Source organism: Salmo trutta, chromosome 18 (assembly GCF_901001165.1).
Source record: "Salmo trutta chromosome 18, fSalTru1.1, whole genome shotgun sequence".
Classification (NCBI taxonomy): Eukaryota; Metazoa; Chordata; class Actinopteri; order Salmoniformes; family Salmonidae; genus Salmo; species Salmo trutta.
In genome coordinates, this window is record NC_042974.1 from 49,958,328 (window position 1) to 49,978,738 (window position 20,411).

At 40.6% G+C, this 20,411-nt stretch overlaps 1 protein-coding gene across 2 annotated transcripts in view; it reads left to right on the forward strand.

Moving 5' to 3' along the window:
* Positions 1-20,411, forward strand: part of LOC115153446 (CUB and sushi domain-containing protein 1) — a 537,637-nt gene that overhangs the window by 436,231 nt on the left and 80,995 nt on the right. For both annotated transcript variants that reach the window (XM_029698898.1, XM_029698899.1), the window contains exons 33-37: positions 815-910; positions 2,938-3,141; positions 5,672-5,796; positions 6,243-6,339; positions 19,013-19,117. In XM_029698898.1, the coding sequence (XP_029554758.1) occupies positions 815-910; positions 2,938-3,141; positions 5,672-5,796; positions 6,243-6,339; positions 19,013-19,117 (627 nt within the window). The remainder of the gene's footprint in view (positions 1-814; positions 911-2,937; positions 3,142-5,671; positions 5,797-6,242; positions 6,340-19,012; positions 19,118-20,411) is intronic.

A 20,411-nucleotide genomic window follows, 5' to 3' on the forward strand; every position in this document is an offset into this window, starting at 1 on the left:
TGGTCTCTGACTTTTGGTCAAAGACAATATTTTAGCTGGTAATGTAACGGATTACAGTTAGTGTTTTTTGTAATCCGTTACGCCCCAACCCTGGTGGAGTAGTATAGAAAATGTAAATTAAAAGGTTATTACTGAATTAGATAACACATGAATTACCTCTGACATGTCCAAGACGTGCACACTAGTCTTCTCTGGGTTTCTGTCAACAAATAACTTGTATTTTTACTGTCTATTCATGGTGACATTTGAATTATAATGATACATTACATCATACAGGTTCATAATGCTTTGGGTGTTTTCACCTAAATGGAGCCTGATTAGCCACCTACATTAGCCACATCCACAATAAGCAACTCTACCTTATTATAGGCTTTCAAATGTCATGGCTTTCAAATAAGTTCAAGCCATTAAGAAAATACTCCTTACCATGTTTTCTTCATCCAGCTCATTCATCACGGCTGATGAAACATTTCAAGACTCAGGCCTACTATTGTGTATAAAAAGTTGTTTCCTTGTCCAACATTCTCATTACTGATAAGAATTTGTTCGCCCCCTTATTATTAAAATAGTTCTCTACTGCATACATAATACTTCAAAGTTAAACTACTAACATCATGCTATTTACCCATCAAGCGTTTGAATGTGAGCTGGTATTTTGAAGCCAGCAGCCTAGGTATTGTTATGTATAGCACACAAGAAGGGTCGGGGATATCAAGAAAGAGCACTGTTGGCTTCAGATGGTTAACACTGTAAGTCAACATATTGTTTAAAAAAAATACTGTATATTTTCATATTTTTATCCTTTCTTTTGTAGGAGAGACCTTGCCCCTGGCCACATCAAACCAAATTATGGTGCGATTCACTGCAAAGAATGGTCCTTCTGCCAGGGGTTTCCACTTTGTTTACCAAGGTATGTGTACGTACTGTAGCAATACATACACACACTCTGGTCACATGCATGACAATTCCTCCCCGTTTTTACTCCTGTGGCAGTGGTTGTGTTTCTGGGGGTCCTGGAGGCCTCCTAAAGCCCTCCCACCCCAGGCACCAGAGGGTCTTATCTTCTGGTGTTATTGTTCTCATGGTTGTCAGGCTGTTCAGGGGATTTGCCGTTATCTCTCTTACCCCATGGCAGCCTAGGGGGGCCAGTCCTCTAATCATTACAGCTGCGCAGGGAATGTAATGGGAAAAGGGATTTCTATCTGCATTACTGTAGTAGGCAAGGAGCAGAAGGGCTCACAACCTCCGTACAGATAGTGTTGAAAGTGTCATATCTAATATTCAAGGACTCCCTCTCTTGCATAATCAATAGAAAATGTCACACATGAATATATAAAATAGAAACCCACGTTTTATAAAACATTTCTAGAATGGGAGTACGAATTAACTTTTTTTTTTACTCAATATTTTTGGATTCAATAATTCCAATGACGCTTTTGGTGTCATTCCTCCTTTATTTCAGTGTCAATTAGAGATTCTCTCCAGATGCAGATAATAGCCCACCCTTAGGACGCATTAAGCATTTTCTCTCTGTGAAAGTTGTAATAACTAAGCTGTGTGAATTACATGAACTTTTCAAACTTCTAGCTGGCTTATAAAAATGTATGATCTCAAATCTTAATCTTTCATGAAGGAATTTGAGCACGTATACTGTACAGTGTTTGCCAGAGCATGCTTACTATGTCTGCAGTTTTCTTGCTTCACTGTTTGATGATGTACTGCACTGAAGGGTGTTTGAAAAATACTCCCTGACAGTTAGGACAGTTGGTTTGGTACATGGAGGCATCCAAGTGATGATTGCAGAGCACTCTCTGCTCCTGTACAGATCTAGAAATATTAGACACAATATCAGCCCAACAGTAAAGGCCTCAAATATGGCACCAAGGTATACCACAGAGATTAAATAGTATTTGAATCAGGTCTAGATGAACACAGGCACAGCGCAAACCAAGCTATTATTCAGTTCAGGGACTTGAATTGAACCTAAAGTTTGAAAAAAATGCTATGCACTCATTAATGCAAAACAGTTTATGAGAACGCAGACTGTTTTGATAAGTAAAATCAAAAATTATTTCAAGTGCATTTTAAACCTCAACACACTTTACATAAAATAAAGGCAAACAAGAGGAAGTAAAAATTATTAATAAAATAAAACTAAACACAGAGGATGTCTAAAACAATCATTGATTAAAGGCCAGGCTAAAAAGGTTTTTTTTTTTAAATGTGATTTAAAAACCTCAATGGTGTCTGCCCCTCTTACCTGACAGAGCAAGCTATTCCATAACTGAGGGGTTTTAATAGAGAACCGCCTTGGTTCTGCATCTAGGTACAGTATGCAGACCGGCTCCTTGGGAGCAGAGCGCACTCACTGGGTTGTATGGAACGAGCATGTCTGTCAGATAAGAGGGGGCAAGGCCATGCAGTGGTACATACTTTTTTTATGTACTATAGTACAGATTGTACCCAATCATGTTTGAATATCCAATATACATCTGGATTCATTGTCATCTTCCATGCCTTGGTGTTCTAAATGTTCATGACTGAATAACAGGGATAACACATGGTAATGCATTATTAATTCAGAATGCATTAGCCACACATTTCGCGGTGGCAGGTAGCCTAGTGGTTAGAGCATTGGACTAGTAACCGAAAGGTTGCAAGATCAAATCCCTGAGCTGACAAGGTAAAAATCTGTTGTTCTGCCCCTGAACAAGGCAGTTAACCCACTGTTCCTAGGCCATCATTGACAATAAGAATTTGTTCTTAACAGACTTGCCTAGTTAAATAAAGGTAAAAAAAATATATATGGCTGATGATACATTTGGGTCATTCCAAAGGTCTCATATGTCCATAATGACATATCACATTGTATTGCAATTTTCCTGTGTTAACACACATCTAGGTGTTAAAAACACTGGGAACTCTTTTTGTTTGTAGCTGTTCCTCGCACCAGTGACACGCAGTGCAGCTCTGTCCCAGAGCCACGCTACGGCAGACGGATTGGGTCCGAGTTCTCCGCAGGCTCCGTTGTTCGCTTTGAGTGCAACCCAGGGTATTTGCTACAGGGATCCAAAGCCATCAAGTGCAATGCGGTCCCCAATGCGCTAGCCCAGTGGAATGATACTGTGCCCTCTTGTGCTGGTAAGCCTCCTCAAAGCAGTCACATTTGTGGAGATTGATTTAAAGATGGATAAATGTTGTTGTTAAAGGACAATTCCACTACTTTTCAACCTCATATTAATTATCTCCAACACCACGTTTATATGATCTGCGGTTAAAATAGACTTTAACTTTATATATTTATATATTTAATATGCAGTACCAGTCAAAAGTTTGTACAGACCTATTCATTCAAGGGTTTTTCTTTAATTTGACTATTTTCTACATTGTAGAATAATAGTGAAGACATCAAAACTATGAAATAGCACATGGAATCATGTAGTAACCAAAAAAAAGTGTTAAACAAATCAAAATATATTTTATATTTGAGATACTTCAAAGTAGCCACCCTTTGCCTTGATGACAGCTTTGCACACTCTTGGCATTCTCTCAACCAGCTTCATGAGGTAGTCACCTGGAATCCATTTAAATTAACAGGTGTGCCTTGTTAAAAGTTAATTTGTGGAATTTCTTTCCTTCTTAATGCGTTTGAGCCAATCAGTTGTGTTGATGATTCCATATGTGTTATTTTATAGTTTTGATGTCTTCACTATTATTCTACAATGACTATAAATGCGTCATTTTCACATACATACAGTCGTGGCCAAAATTTTTGAGAATGACACAAACATTAATTTCCACAAAGTTTGCTGCTTCAGTATCTTTAGATATTTTTGTCAGATGTTACTATGGAATACGGAAGTATAATTACAAGCATTTCATAAATGTCAAAGGCTTTTATTGACAATTACATGAAGTTGATGCAAAGAGTCAATAATTGTAGTGTTGACCCTTCTTTTTCAAGACCTCTGCAATCCGCCCTGGCATGCTGCCAATTAACTTCTGGGCCACATCCTGACTGATGGCAGCCCATTCTTGCATAATCAATGTTTGGAGTTTGTCAGAATTTGTGGGTTTTTGTTTGTCCACCCGCCTCTTGAGGATTGACCACAAGTTCTCAATGGGATTAAGGTCTGGGGAGTTTCCTGGCCATGGACCCAAAATATTGATGTTTTGTTCCCTGAGCCACTTAGTTATCACTTTTGCCTTATGGCAAGGTGCTCCATCATGCTGGAAAAGGCATTGTTCGTCACCAAACTGTTCCTGGATGGTTGGGAGAAGTTGCTCTCGGAGGATGTGTTGGTACCATTCTTTATTCATGGCTGTGTTCTTAGGCAAAATTGTGAGTGAGCCCACTCCCTTGGCTGAGAAGCAACCCCACACATGAATGGTCTCAGGATGCTTTACTGTTGGCATGACACAGGACTGATGGTAGCGCTCACCTTGTCTTCTCCGGACAAGCTTTTTTCCGGATGCCCCAAACAATCGGAAAGGGGATTCATCAGAGAAAATGACTTTACCCCAGTCCTCAGCAGTCCAATCCCTGTACCTTTTGCAGAATATCAGTCTGTCCCTGATGTTTTTCCTGGAGAGAAGTGGCTTTTTTGCTGCCCTTCTTGAACAGGCCATCCTCAAAAAAGTCTTCACCTCACTGTGCGTGCAGATGCACTCACACCTGCCTGCTGCCATTCCTGAGCAAGCTCTGTACTGGTAGTGCCCCGATCCCGCAGCTGAATCAACTTTAGGAGACAGTCCTGGCGCTTGCTGGACTTTCTTGGATGCCCTGAAGCCTTCTTCACAACAACTGAATCGCTCTCCTTGAAGTTCTTGATGATCCGATAAATGGTTGATTTAGGTGCAATCTTACTGGCAGCTATATCCTTGCATGTGAAGCCCTTTTTGTGCAAAGCAATGATGACGGCACGTGTTTCCTTGCAGGTAACCATGGTTGGCAGAGGAAGAACAATGATTCCAAGCACCACCCTCCTTTTGAAGCTTCCAGTCTGTTATTCAAACTCAATCAGCATGACAGAGTGATCTCCAGCCTTGTCCTCGTCAACACTCACACCTGTGTTAACGAGAGAATCACTGACATGTCAGCTAGTCCTTTTGTGGCAGGGCTGAAATGCAGTGGAAATGTGTTTTGGGGATTCAGTTCATTTGCATGGCAAAGAGGGACTGCAATTAATTGCAATTCATCTGATCACTCTTCATAACATTCTGGAGTATATGCAAATTGCCATCATACAAACTGAGGCAGCGGACTTTGTGAAAATTAATATTTGTGTCATTCTCAAAACTTTTGGCCACGACTGTAGACCCCAGTATGGTGCTTGAGATGTTCAATTACTACAAAACGTAAGAATGCGACGTTTTTTATGTAGACATCGGTATCGTGCTGGAAATAATGATGAATATGATGTTGAAATGTGGTGGATTTTCTCTTTAAGAACATACAGAATATGTAATAGATATGTAATTATTTTTACATTGGTAAATTACCGTAAGCATACTAAGATATTGGTGAGTGAGGGGATTCTTTAGTCACAATAATGTTCTGCATTGAAATTATTCAAATTTACCCTGGTTGTCTTGTCTCACCATGGGTACAGGAACCTGGCATGTGCCCCATTCAGTGTGATTTTAATTTCCCCTTTGTTTCGCTCCCCAGTTCCATGCAGCGGTAATCTGACAGAGAGAAGAGGCACAATCCTCTCCCCGGGATTCCCAGAACCCTATGGGAACAGCTTGAACTGTGTGTGGAAAATCATTGTCACCGAAGGAGCTGGGATTCAGGCAAGTACAAAAGGGTCAGGTTTGAACTCATCAAAAGCAATAAGTTACTCTGACAGAGAGAAGATAGGGAAAATGTATTTTTAGTGACAGGCTGTAGCACATTTTAACCGCCAGTCATCCTACTGAGAAGAAAATAAAAAATTAGACTGGCTATGTAGGTTTAAATTTGACCTGCTGCCAACAGAAGTAGTTTAAAACCACACAAAAAACAGCTACATTCTTATCGCTATTGATCGTGCAACAATGAGAACAACTTTTTTTCAGAATTTCTTACAAAGGCACAGTATAAAACCTGGGTTTATGTTTATAATGCTTTAGCAGGAAAGAAACCTTCCCCTCAATAAAAAACACCAGTCTCTCAACTAACCATTACAAATGCTTGTCCTTTCAGAGAGAAGGCAGGCACATCATTTTTGTCACTCTATTTATTTTTATTTATTTTGCAGATCCAGGTGATGAGCTTTGCCACCGAGCACAATTGGGATTCCTTGGAAATCTATGATGGACGGGACATGACAGCTCCTAAACTTGGAAGCTTTTCAGGTGGAAATTGGATCACTTAATCACGCATTGAACTGCAAGTTTCCACTTCATTCAATCTGACAGATCATATCTGTGTTCAATATAATACTTCTTCCGAATTAGGTTTCATGTGTTCTACAGAATTCTTACAGGCCTTTAATTTTGAAGACCACAGTAAAAATGAAACCCACTCATTTTTATCTTCCGTAGTTCCTCCAGGGGACTGAACATTGATCTGGCTCCAATACTTTTCTGTGCCATCTTTTACACAGCAGACCAATGTCCCTATTTTCATGTTGGATGACTAACAGTATCAGCTCCAGAGACCTTTTGAGATCCAGTTGGCTGTCATCTTGGCCATCATTGCCTCCCTGTTAATTCTAGTAACAGCATTCCCACAACTTAACAGCTGTGTATGCTATCTAATGAAGATTTTGAATGCTATGGCTGTATTAGGCATGATCAGTGATACATATGGGCCTTATTAAAATAGAAAATAGAGGGCACTTCCCCTGTCTGGCAAATGTTTGGGTTTATCAATCTTGACTAGATCCACTAGTTCATGATTTTCAGTGCGTGTACGTCATTTTAAATGAGTCAGTAAGCGAGGCCAGTTGGGGAAGAAGCTAATGACTGACATCTACATTGGGGACAGTTGGGAACTCAGCAACCCTGAACTCCCATTTTTTTTATTTATTTTTTATTTCACCTTTATTTAACCAGGTAGGCAAGTTGAGAACAAGTTCTCATTTACAATTGCGACCTGGCCAAGATAAAGCAAAGCAGTTCGACAACATACAACAACACAGAGTTACACATGGAGTAAACAACATACAGTCAATAATACAGTAGAAAAAAATAAGACTATATACAATGTGAGCAAATGATGTGAGATAAGGGAGGTAAAGGCAAAAAAATGCCATGGTGGCAAAGTAAATAAAGTATAGCAAGAAAAACACTGGAATGGTAGATTTGTAGTTTGAAGAAAGTTCAAAGTTCAAATCTAAATAATATGGTGCAAAGGAGCAAAATAAATAAAATAAATAAATACAGTAGGGGAAGAGGTAGTAGTTTGGGCTAAATTATAGATGGGCTATGTACAGGTGCAGTGATCTGTGAGCTGCTCTGACAGCTGGTGCTTAAAGCTAGTGAGGGAGATAAGTGTTTCCAGTTTCAGAGATTTTTGTAGTTCGTTCCAGTCATTGGCAGCAGAGAACTGGAAGGAGAGACGACCAAAGGAGGAGTTGGCTTTAGGGGTGACCAGAGAGATATACCTGCTGGAGCGCGTGCTACAGGTGGGTGCTGCTATGGTGACCAGTGAGCGGAGATAAGGGGGGACTTTACCTAGCAGGGTCTTGTAGATGACCTGGAGCCAATGTGTTTGGCGACGATTATGAAGGGAAGGCCAGCCAACGAGAGCATACAGGTCGCAGTGGTGGGTTGTATATGGGGCTTTGGTGACAAAACGGATGGCACTGTGATAGACTGCATCCAGCTTGTTGAGTAGGGCATTGGAGGCTATTTTGTAAATGACATCGCCGAAGTCGAGGATTGGTAGGATGGTCAGTTTTACGAGGGTATGTTTGGCAGCATGAGTGAAGGATGCTTTGTTGCGAAATAGGAAGCCAATTCTAGATTTCACTTTGGATTGGAGATGATTGATGTGAGTCTGGAAGGAGAGTTTACAGTCTAACCAGACACCTAGGTATTTGTAGTTGTCCACAAATTCTAAGTTAGAACCGTCCAGAGAAGTTATGCTGGACGGGCGGGCAGGTGCAGGCAGCGATCGGTTGAAGAGCATGCATTTAGTTTTACTTGTGTTTAGGAGCAGTTGGAGACCACGGAAGGAGAGTTGAATGGCATTGAAGCTCGTCTGGAGGGTTGTTAACACAGTGTCCAAAGAAGGGCCAGAAGTATACAGAATGGTGTCGTCTGCGTAGAGGTGTATCAGAGATTCACCATCAGCAAGAGCGACATCATTTATGTATACAGAGAAAAGAGTTGGCCCAAGAATTGAACCCTGTGGTACCCCCATAGAGACTGCCAGAGACTGCCACATACCTGGTACACCAGTGGGGGGAGGGTGTCTTGACTTAAGTCTGTCCTCCTTTAGCCTAACCTGATCATGCTAAATGAGAACTGATAGGTGTTAGCCCAGTGGGCGTGTTAAACTGTGGGAGATTTCCATGGCAGGTTTTAAGTTCTCAAGCCTTCCCATCTTTGGTCTTTTAGGATGTACTCCTCTGGGTCAAAACTACACATCCTTAGATGTAGATTGTAGAATGGGTGCAAAAATATTATAATAATAATAAACAAAATAAAATATATCTACAGTACCAGTCAAAAGTTCAGACACCCCTACTCATTCAAGGGTTTTTCTTTATTTTACTATTTTCTGCATTGTAGAATTATAGTGAAGACATCAAAACTATGAAATAACACAAATGGAGTCATGTAGTAAGCAAAAAAGTTTTAAAGAAATCAAAATATATTTTATATTTGAGATTCTTCAAAGTAGCCACCCTTTGCCTTGATGACAGCTTTGCACACTCTTGGCATTCTCTCAACCAGCTTCACCTGGAATGCTTTTTTCCCCACATATGCTGAGCACTTGTTGCCAACTTTTCCTTCAGTCTGCAGTCCAACTCATCCCAAACCATCTCATTTGAGTTGAGGTCGGGTAATTGTAGAGGCCAGGTCATCTGATGCCGCACTCCATCACTCTCCTTCAAATAGCAATTACAAAACCTGGAGGGTTGTTGGGTCATTGTCCTGTTGAAAAACAAATGATAGTCCCGCTAAGCACAAACCAGATGGGATGGCGTATCGCTGCAGAATGCTGTAGGTAGCCATGCTGGTTAAGTGTGCCTTGAATTTGAAATAAATCACTGAGAGTGTCACCAGCAAAGCACCCCCACACCATAACAACTCCTTCTCCATGCTTCACGGTGGGAACCACACATGCGGAGATCATCCGTTCACCTACTCTGTGTCTCACAAAGACACGGTGGTTGGAACCAAAAATCTAATTTGAACTCATCAGACCAAAGGACAGATTTCCACCGGTCTAATGTTCATTGCTCGTGTTTCTTGGCCCAAGCAAGTCTCTTCTTTTTATTGGTGTCCTTTAGTAGTGGTTTCTTTGCAGCTAATCGACCATAAAGGCCTGATTCACACAGTCGCCTCTGAACAGTTGATTTTGAGATGTGTCTGTTACTTGAACTCTGTTAACCATTTATTTGGGCTGCAATTTCTGAGGCTGGTAACTCTAATGAACTTATTTTCTACAGCAGAGGTAACTCTGGGTCTTCCTTTCCTGTGGCGGTCCTCATGAGAGCCAGTTTCATCATAGCGCTTGATGGTTTTTGCAACTGCACTTGAAGAAACTTGAACATTTCTTGAGATTTTCCGTATTGACTGACCTTTATGTCTTAAAGTAATGATGGGCTGTTGTTTCTCTTTGCTTATTTCAGCTGTCCTTACATTTACATTTACGTCATTTAGCAGATGCTCTTATCCAGAGTGACTTACAAATTGGTGCATTCACCTTATGATATCCAGTGGAACAACCACTTTACAATAGTACATCTATATCTTTTTTGGGGGGGGGTTTTGACTGGGCTGAGCGGGAAATCTGCTTCCGCAGAGGTAGGGGGGCCAGCAGGCCAGAGGTGGATGAGGTAGGTCCTTGCCATAATATGGACTTGGTCTTTTACCAAATAGGGCTAACTTCTGTATACCATACCTACCTTGTCACAACACAACTGATTGGCTCAAACGCATTAAGAAGGAAAGATATTCCACAAATTAACTTTTAACAAGGCACACCTGTTAATTGAAATGCATTCCAGGTGACTACCTCATGAATAGAGGTCGACCGATTAATCGGAATGGCCGATTAATTAGGGCCGATTTCAAGTTTTTATAACAATCGGTAATCTGTGTTTTTGGACACCGATTTGACAATTTTTTTATTTATTTTATTATGTTTTTAATATACATATATTTTTTTACACCTTTATTTAACTAGGCAAGTCAGATTAAAAACACATTCTTATTTTCAATGACGGCCTAGGAACGGGGGTTAATAACTGCTTTGTTCAGAGGCAGAACAACAGATTTTTACCTTGTCACCTCGGGGATTCGTTTTTGCAACCTTCCGGTTACTAGTCCAATGCTCTAATCACCTGCCTTACTTTGCACTCCACGAAGAGCCTGCGTGGCAAGCTGACTACCTGTTACGCAAGGGCAGCAAGAAGCCAAGGTATGTTGCTAGCTAGCATTAAACTTATCTTATAAAAAACAATCAATCTTAACATAATCACTAGTTAAACTAGTAATATCATCAACCATGTATAGTTAGATAACGTGTCCTGCGTTGCATATAATCGATTCGGTGCCTGTTAATTTCTCATCGAATCACAGCCTACTTCGACAAATGGGTGATGATTTAACAAGCGCATTTGCAAAAAAAGCACTGTCGTTGCACCAATGTACCTAACCATAAACATCAACGCCTTTCTTTAAAATCAATACACAATTATTTATTTTTAAACCTGCATATTTAGTTAATATTGCCTGCTAACATGAATTTCTTATAACTAGGGAAGTGACGTTGTTTCACTTCTCTTGCGTTCCGTGCAAGCAGTCAGGGTATATACAGCAGTTTGGGCCGCCTGGCTCATTGTGAACTGTGTGAAGTCCATTTATTCCTAACAAAGGCCGTAATTAATTTGCCAGAATTGTACATAATTATGACATAAAATTGAAGGTTGTGCAATGTAACAGGAATATTTAGACTTAGGGATGCCACCCGTTAGATAAAATACGGAACGGTTCCGTATTTCACTGAAATAATAAACGTTTCGTTTCCGAAATGATCGTTTCCGGATTCGACCATATTAATGACCAAAGGCTCGTATTTCTGTGTGTTATTATGTTATAATTAAGTATATGATTTGATATTTGATATAGCAGTCTGACTGAGCGATGGTAGGCAGCAGCAGGCTCGTAAGCATTCATTCAAACAGCACCTTCGTGCGTTTCCCAGCAGCTCTACGCAATTCTTCAAGCATTGCGCTGTTTATTACTTCAACCCCCGAGATTAGGCTGGTGTAACTGATGTGAAATGGCTAGCTAGTTAGCGGGGTGCGCGCTAATAGCGTTTCAAACGTCACTCGCTCTGAGACTTGGGAGTGGTTGTTCCCCTTGCTCTACATGGGTAACGCTGCTTCGAGGGTGGCTGTTGTCGATGTGCTATACTGTTACACTGGCAATACTAAAGTGCCTATAAGAACATCCAATAGTCAAAGGTATATGAAATATTGAAGACTCATGTTAAAAGGAACCACCAGCTTTCATATGTTCTCATGTTCTGAGCAAGGAACTTAAACATTAGCTTTTTTACATGGCACATATTGCACTTTTACTTTCTTCTCCAACACTTTGTTTTTGCATTATTTAAACCAAATTGAACATGTTTCATTATTTATTTGAGGCTAAATTGATAGTATTGATGTATTATATTATTATATTAAGTTAAAATAAGTGTTCATTCAGTATTGTTGTAATTGTCATTATTACAAATAAATACATTTAAAAAATCGTCCGATTAATCGTTATCGGCCTTTTTGGTCCTCCAATAATCGGTATCGGTATCGGCGTTGAAAAATCATAATCGGTCGACCTCTACTCATGAAGCTGGATGAGAGAATGCCAAGAGTGTGCAAATGTGTCATCAAGGCAAAGGGTGGCTACTTTGAAGTATCTCAAATATAGAAAATAGTACAAATAAAGAAAAACCCTTGAATGAGTAGGTGTGTCCACATTTTTGACTGGTATATATATGCCACTCGCACTTGATCACTCCCACTAGCACTGACTTTGTTGATAGCTACTTCATTACTTTAACTAAGGAAATGTGGTTGTCCCACCTAGCTATCTTAAAATGAATGCACTAACTGTAAGTTGCTCTGGATAGAGCATCTGCTAATTGACTAAAATGTAAATGTAAAATGTGCATATCTGTTAGCCTGGTCTCCCCAGCAGGAGAGTAAGAAGGGAGTCTTCTGCAGGGGGAATGGGGGATTAACCTTTTTTTGTACCTCCCAATGGAGATACATGTGGCCATGTCTCAAACAATGCCTTCTACAAGCCTGTAATGAACTCTGCTAGTGTCATGACCCCCGGCTTACCAAAGGTCAGGCAACTATGGAGTTCAGTTGCTGGAACAGAGCAAATGGAATGGCATCAAACACATGGAAATTATGTGTTTGATGTATTTGATGCCATTCCTCCTATTCCACTCCAGCCATTACCACGAGCCCGTCCTCCCAATTTAAGGTGCCACCAACCTCCTGTGATGGAGTTGTGTGTCCTTTAAGGCAAAGTGTTTATGCCCAGATCTCATGCTGAATATATTGGTTCACTTTCCAACACCAAAAAAAATGTTGTCTGGCCCATCTTGCGAATTAATAAATAATCATGCCAGATAGCACCTGGTGACGGGTGCATAAGAATCTGAAGGAAAATGCAATGCTAATTTGGCTCCATTTTGAGCTTGGTTGTCCAGATGGCACAGCTACTGAGTCATCTCTAAGACTGGTGAAATATCTCCAAATCAGCAATCAGTGACATTAGGAGGGGATAAGAGAGAGAGGGGAGGGGTGAAGACCGTATTGTGTGCGATGACACATTAAGATGCACAGTTTCCTCCATCGTTGTGTGGTCCACCTTTACATCCTTGACACCCTCACCCATAATAATCAGGATTTTCATTCTACTTTTAGTAACAAATCCATTAGGATAATTCTCTTAATTAAACTGTCAAAAATGCTTTGTGTTCTCTGTCTCCCTTTGCATGATGTATCATATAGGATTAATCACACTTCACCAAATACCAATTCAATTACAATTGAATGAGTTATCTTTTTTTGTTTACCTCTATTTTTACCACTATCACCTATTACCACTATTAACAGTAGTCTGTAAAACGTGCAAATGATGAGGATATGCTGTTGAAAAATTGGTAGGTAAAGATAGGTAAAGATCAAGACAAAGGTGATGATCGTGGACTACAGGAAAAGGAGGGCTGAGCACTCCCCCATTCTCATCGACGGGCTGTAGTGGAGCAGGTTGAGAGCTTCAAGTTCCTTGGTGTCCACATCACCAACAAACTATCATGGTCCAAACACACCAAGATAGTAGTGAAGAGGGCACGACAATGCCTATTTGTCCTCAGGAGACTGAAAACATTTGGCATGGGTCCTTGGATCCTCAAAATGTTCTACAGCTGCACCATCGAGAGCATCCTGACTGGTTGCATCACCGCCTAGTATAGGAACTGCTCTGCCTCCGACTGCAAGGCGCTACAGAGGGTAGTGCGTACGGCCCAGTACGTCACTGAGACCAAGCTTCCTGCCATCCAGGACCTCTATACCAGGCGGTGTCAGAGGAAGGCCCTAAAAATTGTCAAAGACTCCAGCCACCGTAGTCATGGACTGTTCTCTCTGCTACCGCACGGCTAGCAGTACCAGAGCAACAAGTCTTGGTCCAAAAGGCTTCTTAAGAGTTTCTACCCCCAAGCCATAAGACTGCTGAACAGTTAATCAAATGGCAGCTATTTACATTTACCCCCTCCTTTTTCTATGCTGCTTATTATCTATGCATAGTCACTTTACCCCTACCTGCATGTACATATCTCAATTACCTCGACTAACCAGTCCCCCTACACATTGACTCGGTACCGGTACCCCCTGCATATAGCCTCGTTATTGTTATTTTATTGTTGCACTTTTTTTTCTTTTTTAAAAATATTTTATTAAAACTGCATTGTTGGTTAAGGGCTTGTAAGTAAGTAAGCATTTCACAGTAAGCTCTACTACACCTGTTGTATTCGGCACGCGACAAATACAGTTTGATTTGATTTAAACGTGATATTTATTGACAAAGTCTCTGTCCAATTACTCTAGCTGCTGTCGTTGCATAGCTTGGTATTCCTAGACTGGAACATGAGTAACAGATTGTGGCTTTAATGACTTGCGGTGAATAATTACATTTGAAGCATGTTTAATTTGTGATTGATGGAAATATAGGACTCCAAAGTTGCTCATTTTTACTGTTGCCGTCCCTAGATAGTGACAGTTTGTCTGTATACCTTTCTCATTCTGTGGCTTTGGCATTTATTGATAGTTGTGCTTCATCATGTTTAGAGATGAATGCCCAATGGTTAATGTTGATCTTTTAAAAAATTGTACTTCATGATTGGTTTTCCTTGTAAACATTTCAACCAAAGGAGCCATAATTACAAAAATAAATTTACCCTGCTTCCTGGCTGAAAGTTCACATCAAGAATTTCTTAAATCATAGCACGGTTCTAGACTCCCTAATCACATGTACGTTCTAAATGTGCCAGATTTAATCCCACAAAATACATTTTAAGCTCATGTGATTTATCTGACAAGCTCTAGAAATGCTGGAGATGCCTGTCTCACTAATATAAATGATGGACCTCTGAATAGCTGGACAGTGGATGAGCTCTACGGAGCTGTCAAACTTAATCCCCAAATTATTAGTCAAGTCATTCAAGCGTAAAGAAGCATTTTACAGACCCCAATCATCAGCATAATGGACTATCTTATACCTTCCCGTTCTTCTACTGCCATACTATGCTGGATCCCATTACATTACAGAAGCCCATTGCAAAGTGGGTGGCTCACTAACATGATTTGCAGGTGACCATATGTTAATATCTATCAAGTCAGCATTTTCCAGGAGAGCTTTATTAATTTAATCAGATTAATTAATGTGAATGAATATAAACGTTGTTCGTATTTGGTCAGTCAACAGTTTGTCATGAGTGAGTAAAGGGTATTTTGCCATCTCATAGCATAGCTCTAAAACCTGTGAAGATGGCTCGATTGGAGGATAAACATGTAATATGTTTGACATTGTTGAAATTCATAGCAATTATCATTTTCTTTAACTATGTCAAAGAACTTGTGAGCTGGGGTTTGAACATAATATATAAGCCTGCTAGTGAACTGGTGTATCAACATAATTTGTTACTATATCTTTAAACTGCACAGGGGAGTTTCAACATTTCTTTAATAAACTGACTGATGCCGAAGACACCAGAGATGTATTGCTATTATAAAGTTTGATACAAGTGATGAATGACACTGTTTCAGGTTATATAACAACAGACTCTTTTTCAACAGCATCTTTGCTTACACATAGTGAACACTATGTTCCGATTTTTAAAGGCACCCTCGAGAGGAAGTTTCCGCCCCTATTTCGACGTAATTCCTGTCCTAGAGAGGAAATGCTTGTTTAGGTTCTACCTCCGAAGAATGACGTATGGCTCCTAATTCATATTCACGAATGGGGGATGGAAACGTGGTGATTTCTACGTGAAGTGGAGAAAAAACACTAGGGCACTGACAATTGTCAGTGTAGCTAGCTAGAATGCTAACCTTATCTAGCTAGCTAACTACAGGTACTGTAACTGCTAAAATAAATGAAACACCAACATAAAGTGTATTAATAGGGCATTGGACCACCATGAGCTGCCAGACAGCTTCAATGCACCTTGGCATAGATTCTATAGGTGTTTGGAACTCTATTGAAAGGATGCGACACCATTTTCCATGAGAAATTCCATAATTTGTTATCAAATCACATGGTTAGCAGCTGTTAATGCGAGTGTAGCGAAATGCTTGTGGTATTTTGTTGTTGGTGGAAAACGCTGTCACAGGCCGCTCCAGAATCTCCCATAAGTGTTCAATTGGGTTGAGATCTGGTGTTGGTGACTAAGACACACACACACACACACACACACACACACACACACACACACACACACACACACACACACACAACCTTTAAACCCCCTATGCTTCTTTGAGACCCCTCTTTCAAAGTCACTGAGATCTCTTCTTCTAGCCATGGTAGCCAGAATAATGGGCATTTTTATACATGACCCTAAGCATGGTGGGATGTTAATGGCAAAATTAACTCAGGAACCACACTTGTGTGGAAGCATCTTCTTTCAACATACTTTGTATCCCTCATTTACTGAAGTGTTTCTTTTATTTTGGCAGTTACATGTAACCTGTATTTTGCTAACCTTATCTAGCTAGCTAATCCAATCTGTTGTTGCTAGATTTTTTTTAATACACCGTATTAAAAAACATTGCCAGCTGGCTCGGCTGGTTCTGGAGCTGGATTTGTCATAAGCATTTTGGGGAAACTTTGCCACAGATGGATAGGGAAACCAATATATTTGACATCTATTGTTGTCTCTAAATTTCTTCCATAAATTGTGGCCACGAATCCACCTGAGAAATAGTTTGAAAGAATACGATGAAGCTCCGGTAATATGAATAAGTATTGAACGGTTTGTGATAAAGACATGCTTTTCTACATTGTAGTGGACATGGTGCAAACTTTGGTTGGCTGCTTGAGGCTGCGGTACAGCAAAGCCAAGTTAGCCCATGCTTATGGTTCTCACAGGGGAAGTGGAATGATAGGCTACAAGAAATTTACTCATGATGCACGCCGCAAATGATACACTACATGACCAAAGTATGTGGACACCTTCTCGTCGAACATCTCATTCCAAAATCATGGGCATAAATATGGGGTTGGTCCCTCCCTTGCTATAACAGCCTCCACTCTTTTGGGAAGGCTTTGGAACTAAGGGGCCTAGCCCGAACCATCAAGAAACAGCCCCAGACCAATATTCCTCCTCCACCAAAATGTAAAGTTGGCAGTATGGCATTGACATGGCATTGACACGGATTTCCATGAATTTTCCACATCAAGCTCAAATGTATCATACTTTGACTAAAACAATTACTTATTGACTTAAATCGTTGCGCAACATCATAGGTAAGCTCTGGGCATTGTCTTTCAGCAGTTGTGGGTGTTTAAATTGTACTTTTCCCCTAACAGTGGTCAGATGGTTGACTGCCCCTTGGAAGCCTTTGCCTTTCTAACCAGTGTCTGTATGTAGCCTCGCTACTTTTCAATCGATCACTGCCCGCACCTGCTCGCCCGTCCAGCATCACTACTTTGGATGGCTTTGACTTAGAATACGTAGATAACTACAAATACCTGGGTGTCTGGTAGACTGCAAACTCTCCTTCCAGACTCACATTAAGCATCTCCAATCCAAAATTAAATCTAGAATCGGCTTCCTATATCGCAACAAAGCATCCTTCACTCATGCTGCCAAACACACCCTCGTAAAACTGACCATCCTACCTATCCTCGACTTCGGTGATATCATAAGGTGAATGCACCAATTTGTAAGTCGCTCTGGATAAGAGCGTCTGCTAAATGACGTAAATGTAAATGTAATCTATAAAATAGCCTCCAACACTCTACTCAACAAACTGGATGCAGTCTATCACAGTGCCATCCGTTTTGTCACCAAAGCCTCATACACTACCCACCATTGCGACCTGTGCGCTCTCGTTGGTTGGCCCTCGCTTCATACTCGTCGCCAAACCCACTGGCTACAGGTTATCTACAAGTCTCTGCTGGGTAAAGCCCCGCCTTATCTCAGCTCACTGGTCACCATAGCAGCACCCACTCGTAGTACGTGCTCCAGCAGGTATATCTCACTGGTCACCCCCAAAGCCATTTCCTCCTTTGGTCGTCTTTCCTTCCAGTTCTCTGCTGCCAATGACTGGAACGAACTGCAAAAATCTCTGAAGTTGGAGACTCATATCTCCCTCACTAACTTTAAGCACCAGCTGTCAGAGCAGCTCACAGATCACTGCACCTGTACATAGCCCATCTGTAAACAGCCGATCTATCTACCTACGTCATCCCCCATAGTGTATTTATTTATTTATCTTGCTCCTTTGCACCCCAGTATCTCTACTTGCACATTCATCTTCTGCACATCTACCATTCCAGTGTTTAATTGCTACATTGTAATTACTTCGCCACCATGGCCTATTTATTGCCTTAACTTACCTCATTTGCACTCACTGTATTGTTGTTGTTTTCTTTTGATCTACTGTATTATTGACTGTATGTTTTGTTTATTCCATGTGTAACTCTGTGTTGTTGTATGTGTTGAATTGCTACGCTTTATCTTGGCCAGGTCGCAGTTGCAAATAAGAACTTGTTCTCAACTAGCCTACCTGGTTATATAAAGGTGAAATTTGTTTTTAAAAAATAGCCTCGCTACTGTATATAGCCTGACTTTTTACTGTTGTTTTATTTCTTTACTTACCTATTGTTCACCTAATACCTTTTTTGCACTATTGGTTAGAGCCTGTAAGTAAGCATTTCGCCTGTTGTATTCGGCGCACGTGAAAAATAAACTTTGATTTGATTTGAAGAGCGCTCTCCCCTGGGAGATCAGTTCTTGCTGAAGATCAGCGACAAACGTCAATGACCACTGCCTGTCAGAATTTATCAGCATATTTTTGATTCCTCTTCCTCTCTTTCCCATTTGTTTATTTTGGTTGAGTTCCAATAAGGATTGTATTTTATAAAGGAGGAAAAAAGTCCATAGAATAGCAAACAGCTGTTCACCTTATTCTGTTTTGGCAATCAATATAAACTGTAGTCATTTGACAAACCAATCCTCAAGAGAACATCCATATATAATCAGTAGTGCAAATGGGCTTCTTTCAACAGTGAGATGAAAGTGGATTTCTTCTGTGATGCATTTCAGGTACAACTGCTCCAGCCTTGCTGAATAGTACCTCCAACCAGCTCTACCTTCACTTCCAGAGTGATATCAGTGTTGTTGCTGCTGGATTCCACCTTGAGTACAAAAGTGAGTACAGTGTGTCTCATTGTGAAACGTTAATTATCTCCATACCCTCTGCCACTGTGAAGAAAAAAAAGGAATACACAATATTTCCCCTTTGCAAATTAAATTTTGCTTAAACACTCTCTATCTCTCTCCCTCCCCCCTCTCTCTCTCTGTGCATCCTTGTTTATAACAAGGATGTAGTGGGTATGTAGTAGCATCACCTACAGTGCAGCTAAAAATATCATGATCAAAAACTCTCAACAGGGCATTTTACTTTTTTATGTCCAGAATTAAGAAGCTCTGGGTGAGGTTTGTGCATTTTCGACATATGTAAAAGCTTAAGAAAAGGAACCAAAGCTGTCATCATAGTTGGCATTCTGTCCACCTGTCTATTAACTCAACTGTAGCCTACTGAGTAAGACTGATTTGAATACAGTAACCTGTCTAAGGGAAAATGATAGCCTTTGGAAGGTTGTCAGCTTGCCTTTGGATGCCATCCCTCTCAACTACTTTCACTTGGACAACAAAAGACAGTAGACCAAAGAACTGCCCCCTCTTGAATCTCTACTGTGCTGTATAAACCAATGTACTTTAGCAGGATCAAATAATACATAATCTACACATACACAGACCCTTGTTGCTAGATGAAGTGCCAACCTTTTTACAACATAACGACAAGTGCATTACAACCAAAATGTTGTTAACCCAAAAATAAATACAAGGAAAACTGGCCGATTTAAAATCTTATGTCTCCACCTTTTACCGCTGCCTCTTAGATCGGTTGGAGCCAGATTTTTACCGCTGCCTCTTAGATCAGTTGGAGCCAGATTTTTACCACTGCCTCTTAGATTAGTTGGAGACAGATTTTTACCACTGCCTCTTAGATTAGTTGGAACCAGATTTTTACCGCTGCCTCTTAGATCGGTTGGAGACACCGCTGCCTCTTAGATCGGTTGGAGCCAGATTTGTACCGCTGCCTCTTAGATGGGTTGGAGACTGATTTTTACTTCTGCCTCTTAGATGGGTTGGAGCCAGATTTTTACCACTGACTCTTAGATGGGTTGGAGACAGATTTTTACTTCTGCCTCTTAGATGGGTTGGAGCCAGATTTTTACCACTGACTCTTAGATGGGTTGGAGACAGATTTTTACTACTGCCTCTTAGATGGGTTGGAGACTGATTTTTACCACTGCCTCTTAGATGGGTTGGAGACAGATTTTTACTACTGCCTCTTAGATGGGTTGGAGACTGATTTTTACCACTGCCTCTTAGATGGGTTGGAGACAGATTTTTACCACTGCCTCTTAGATGGGTT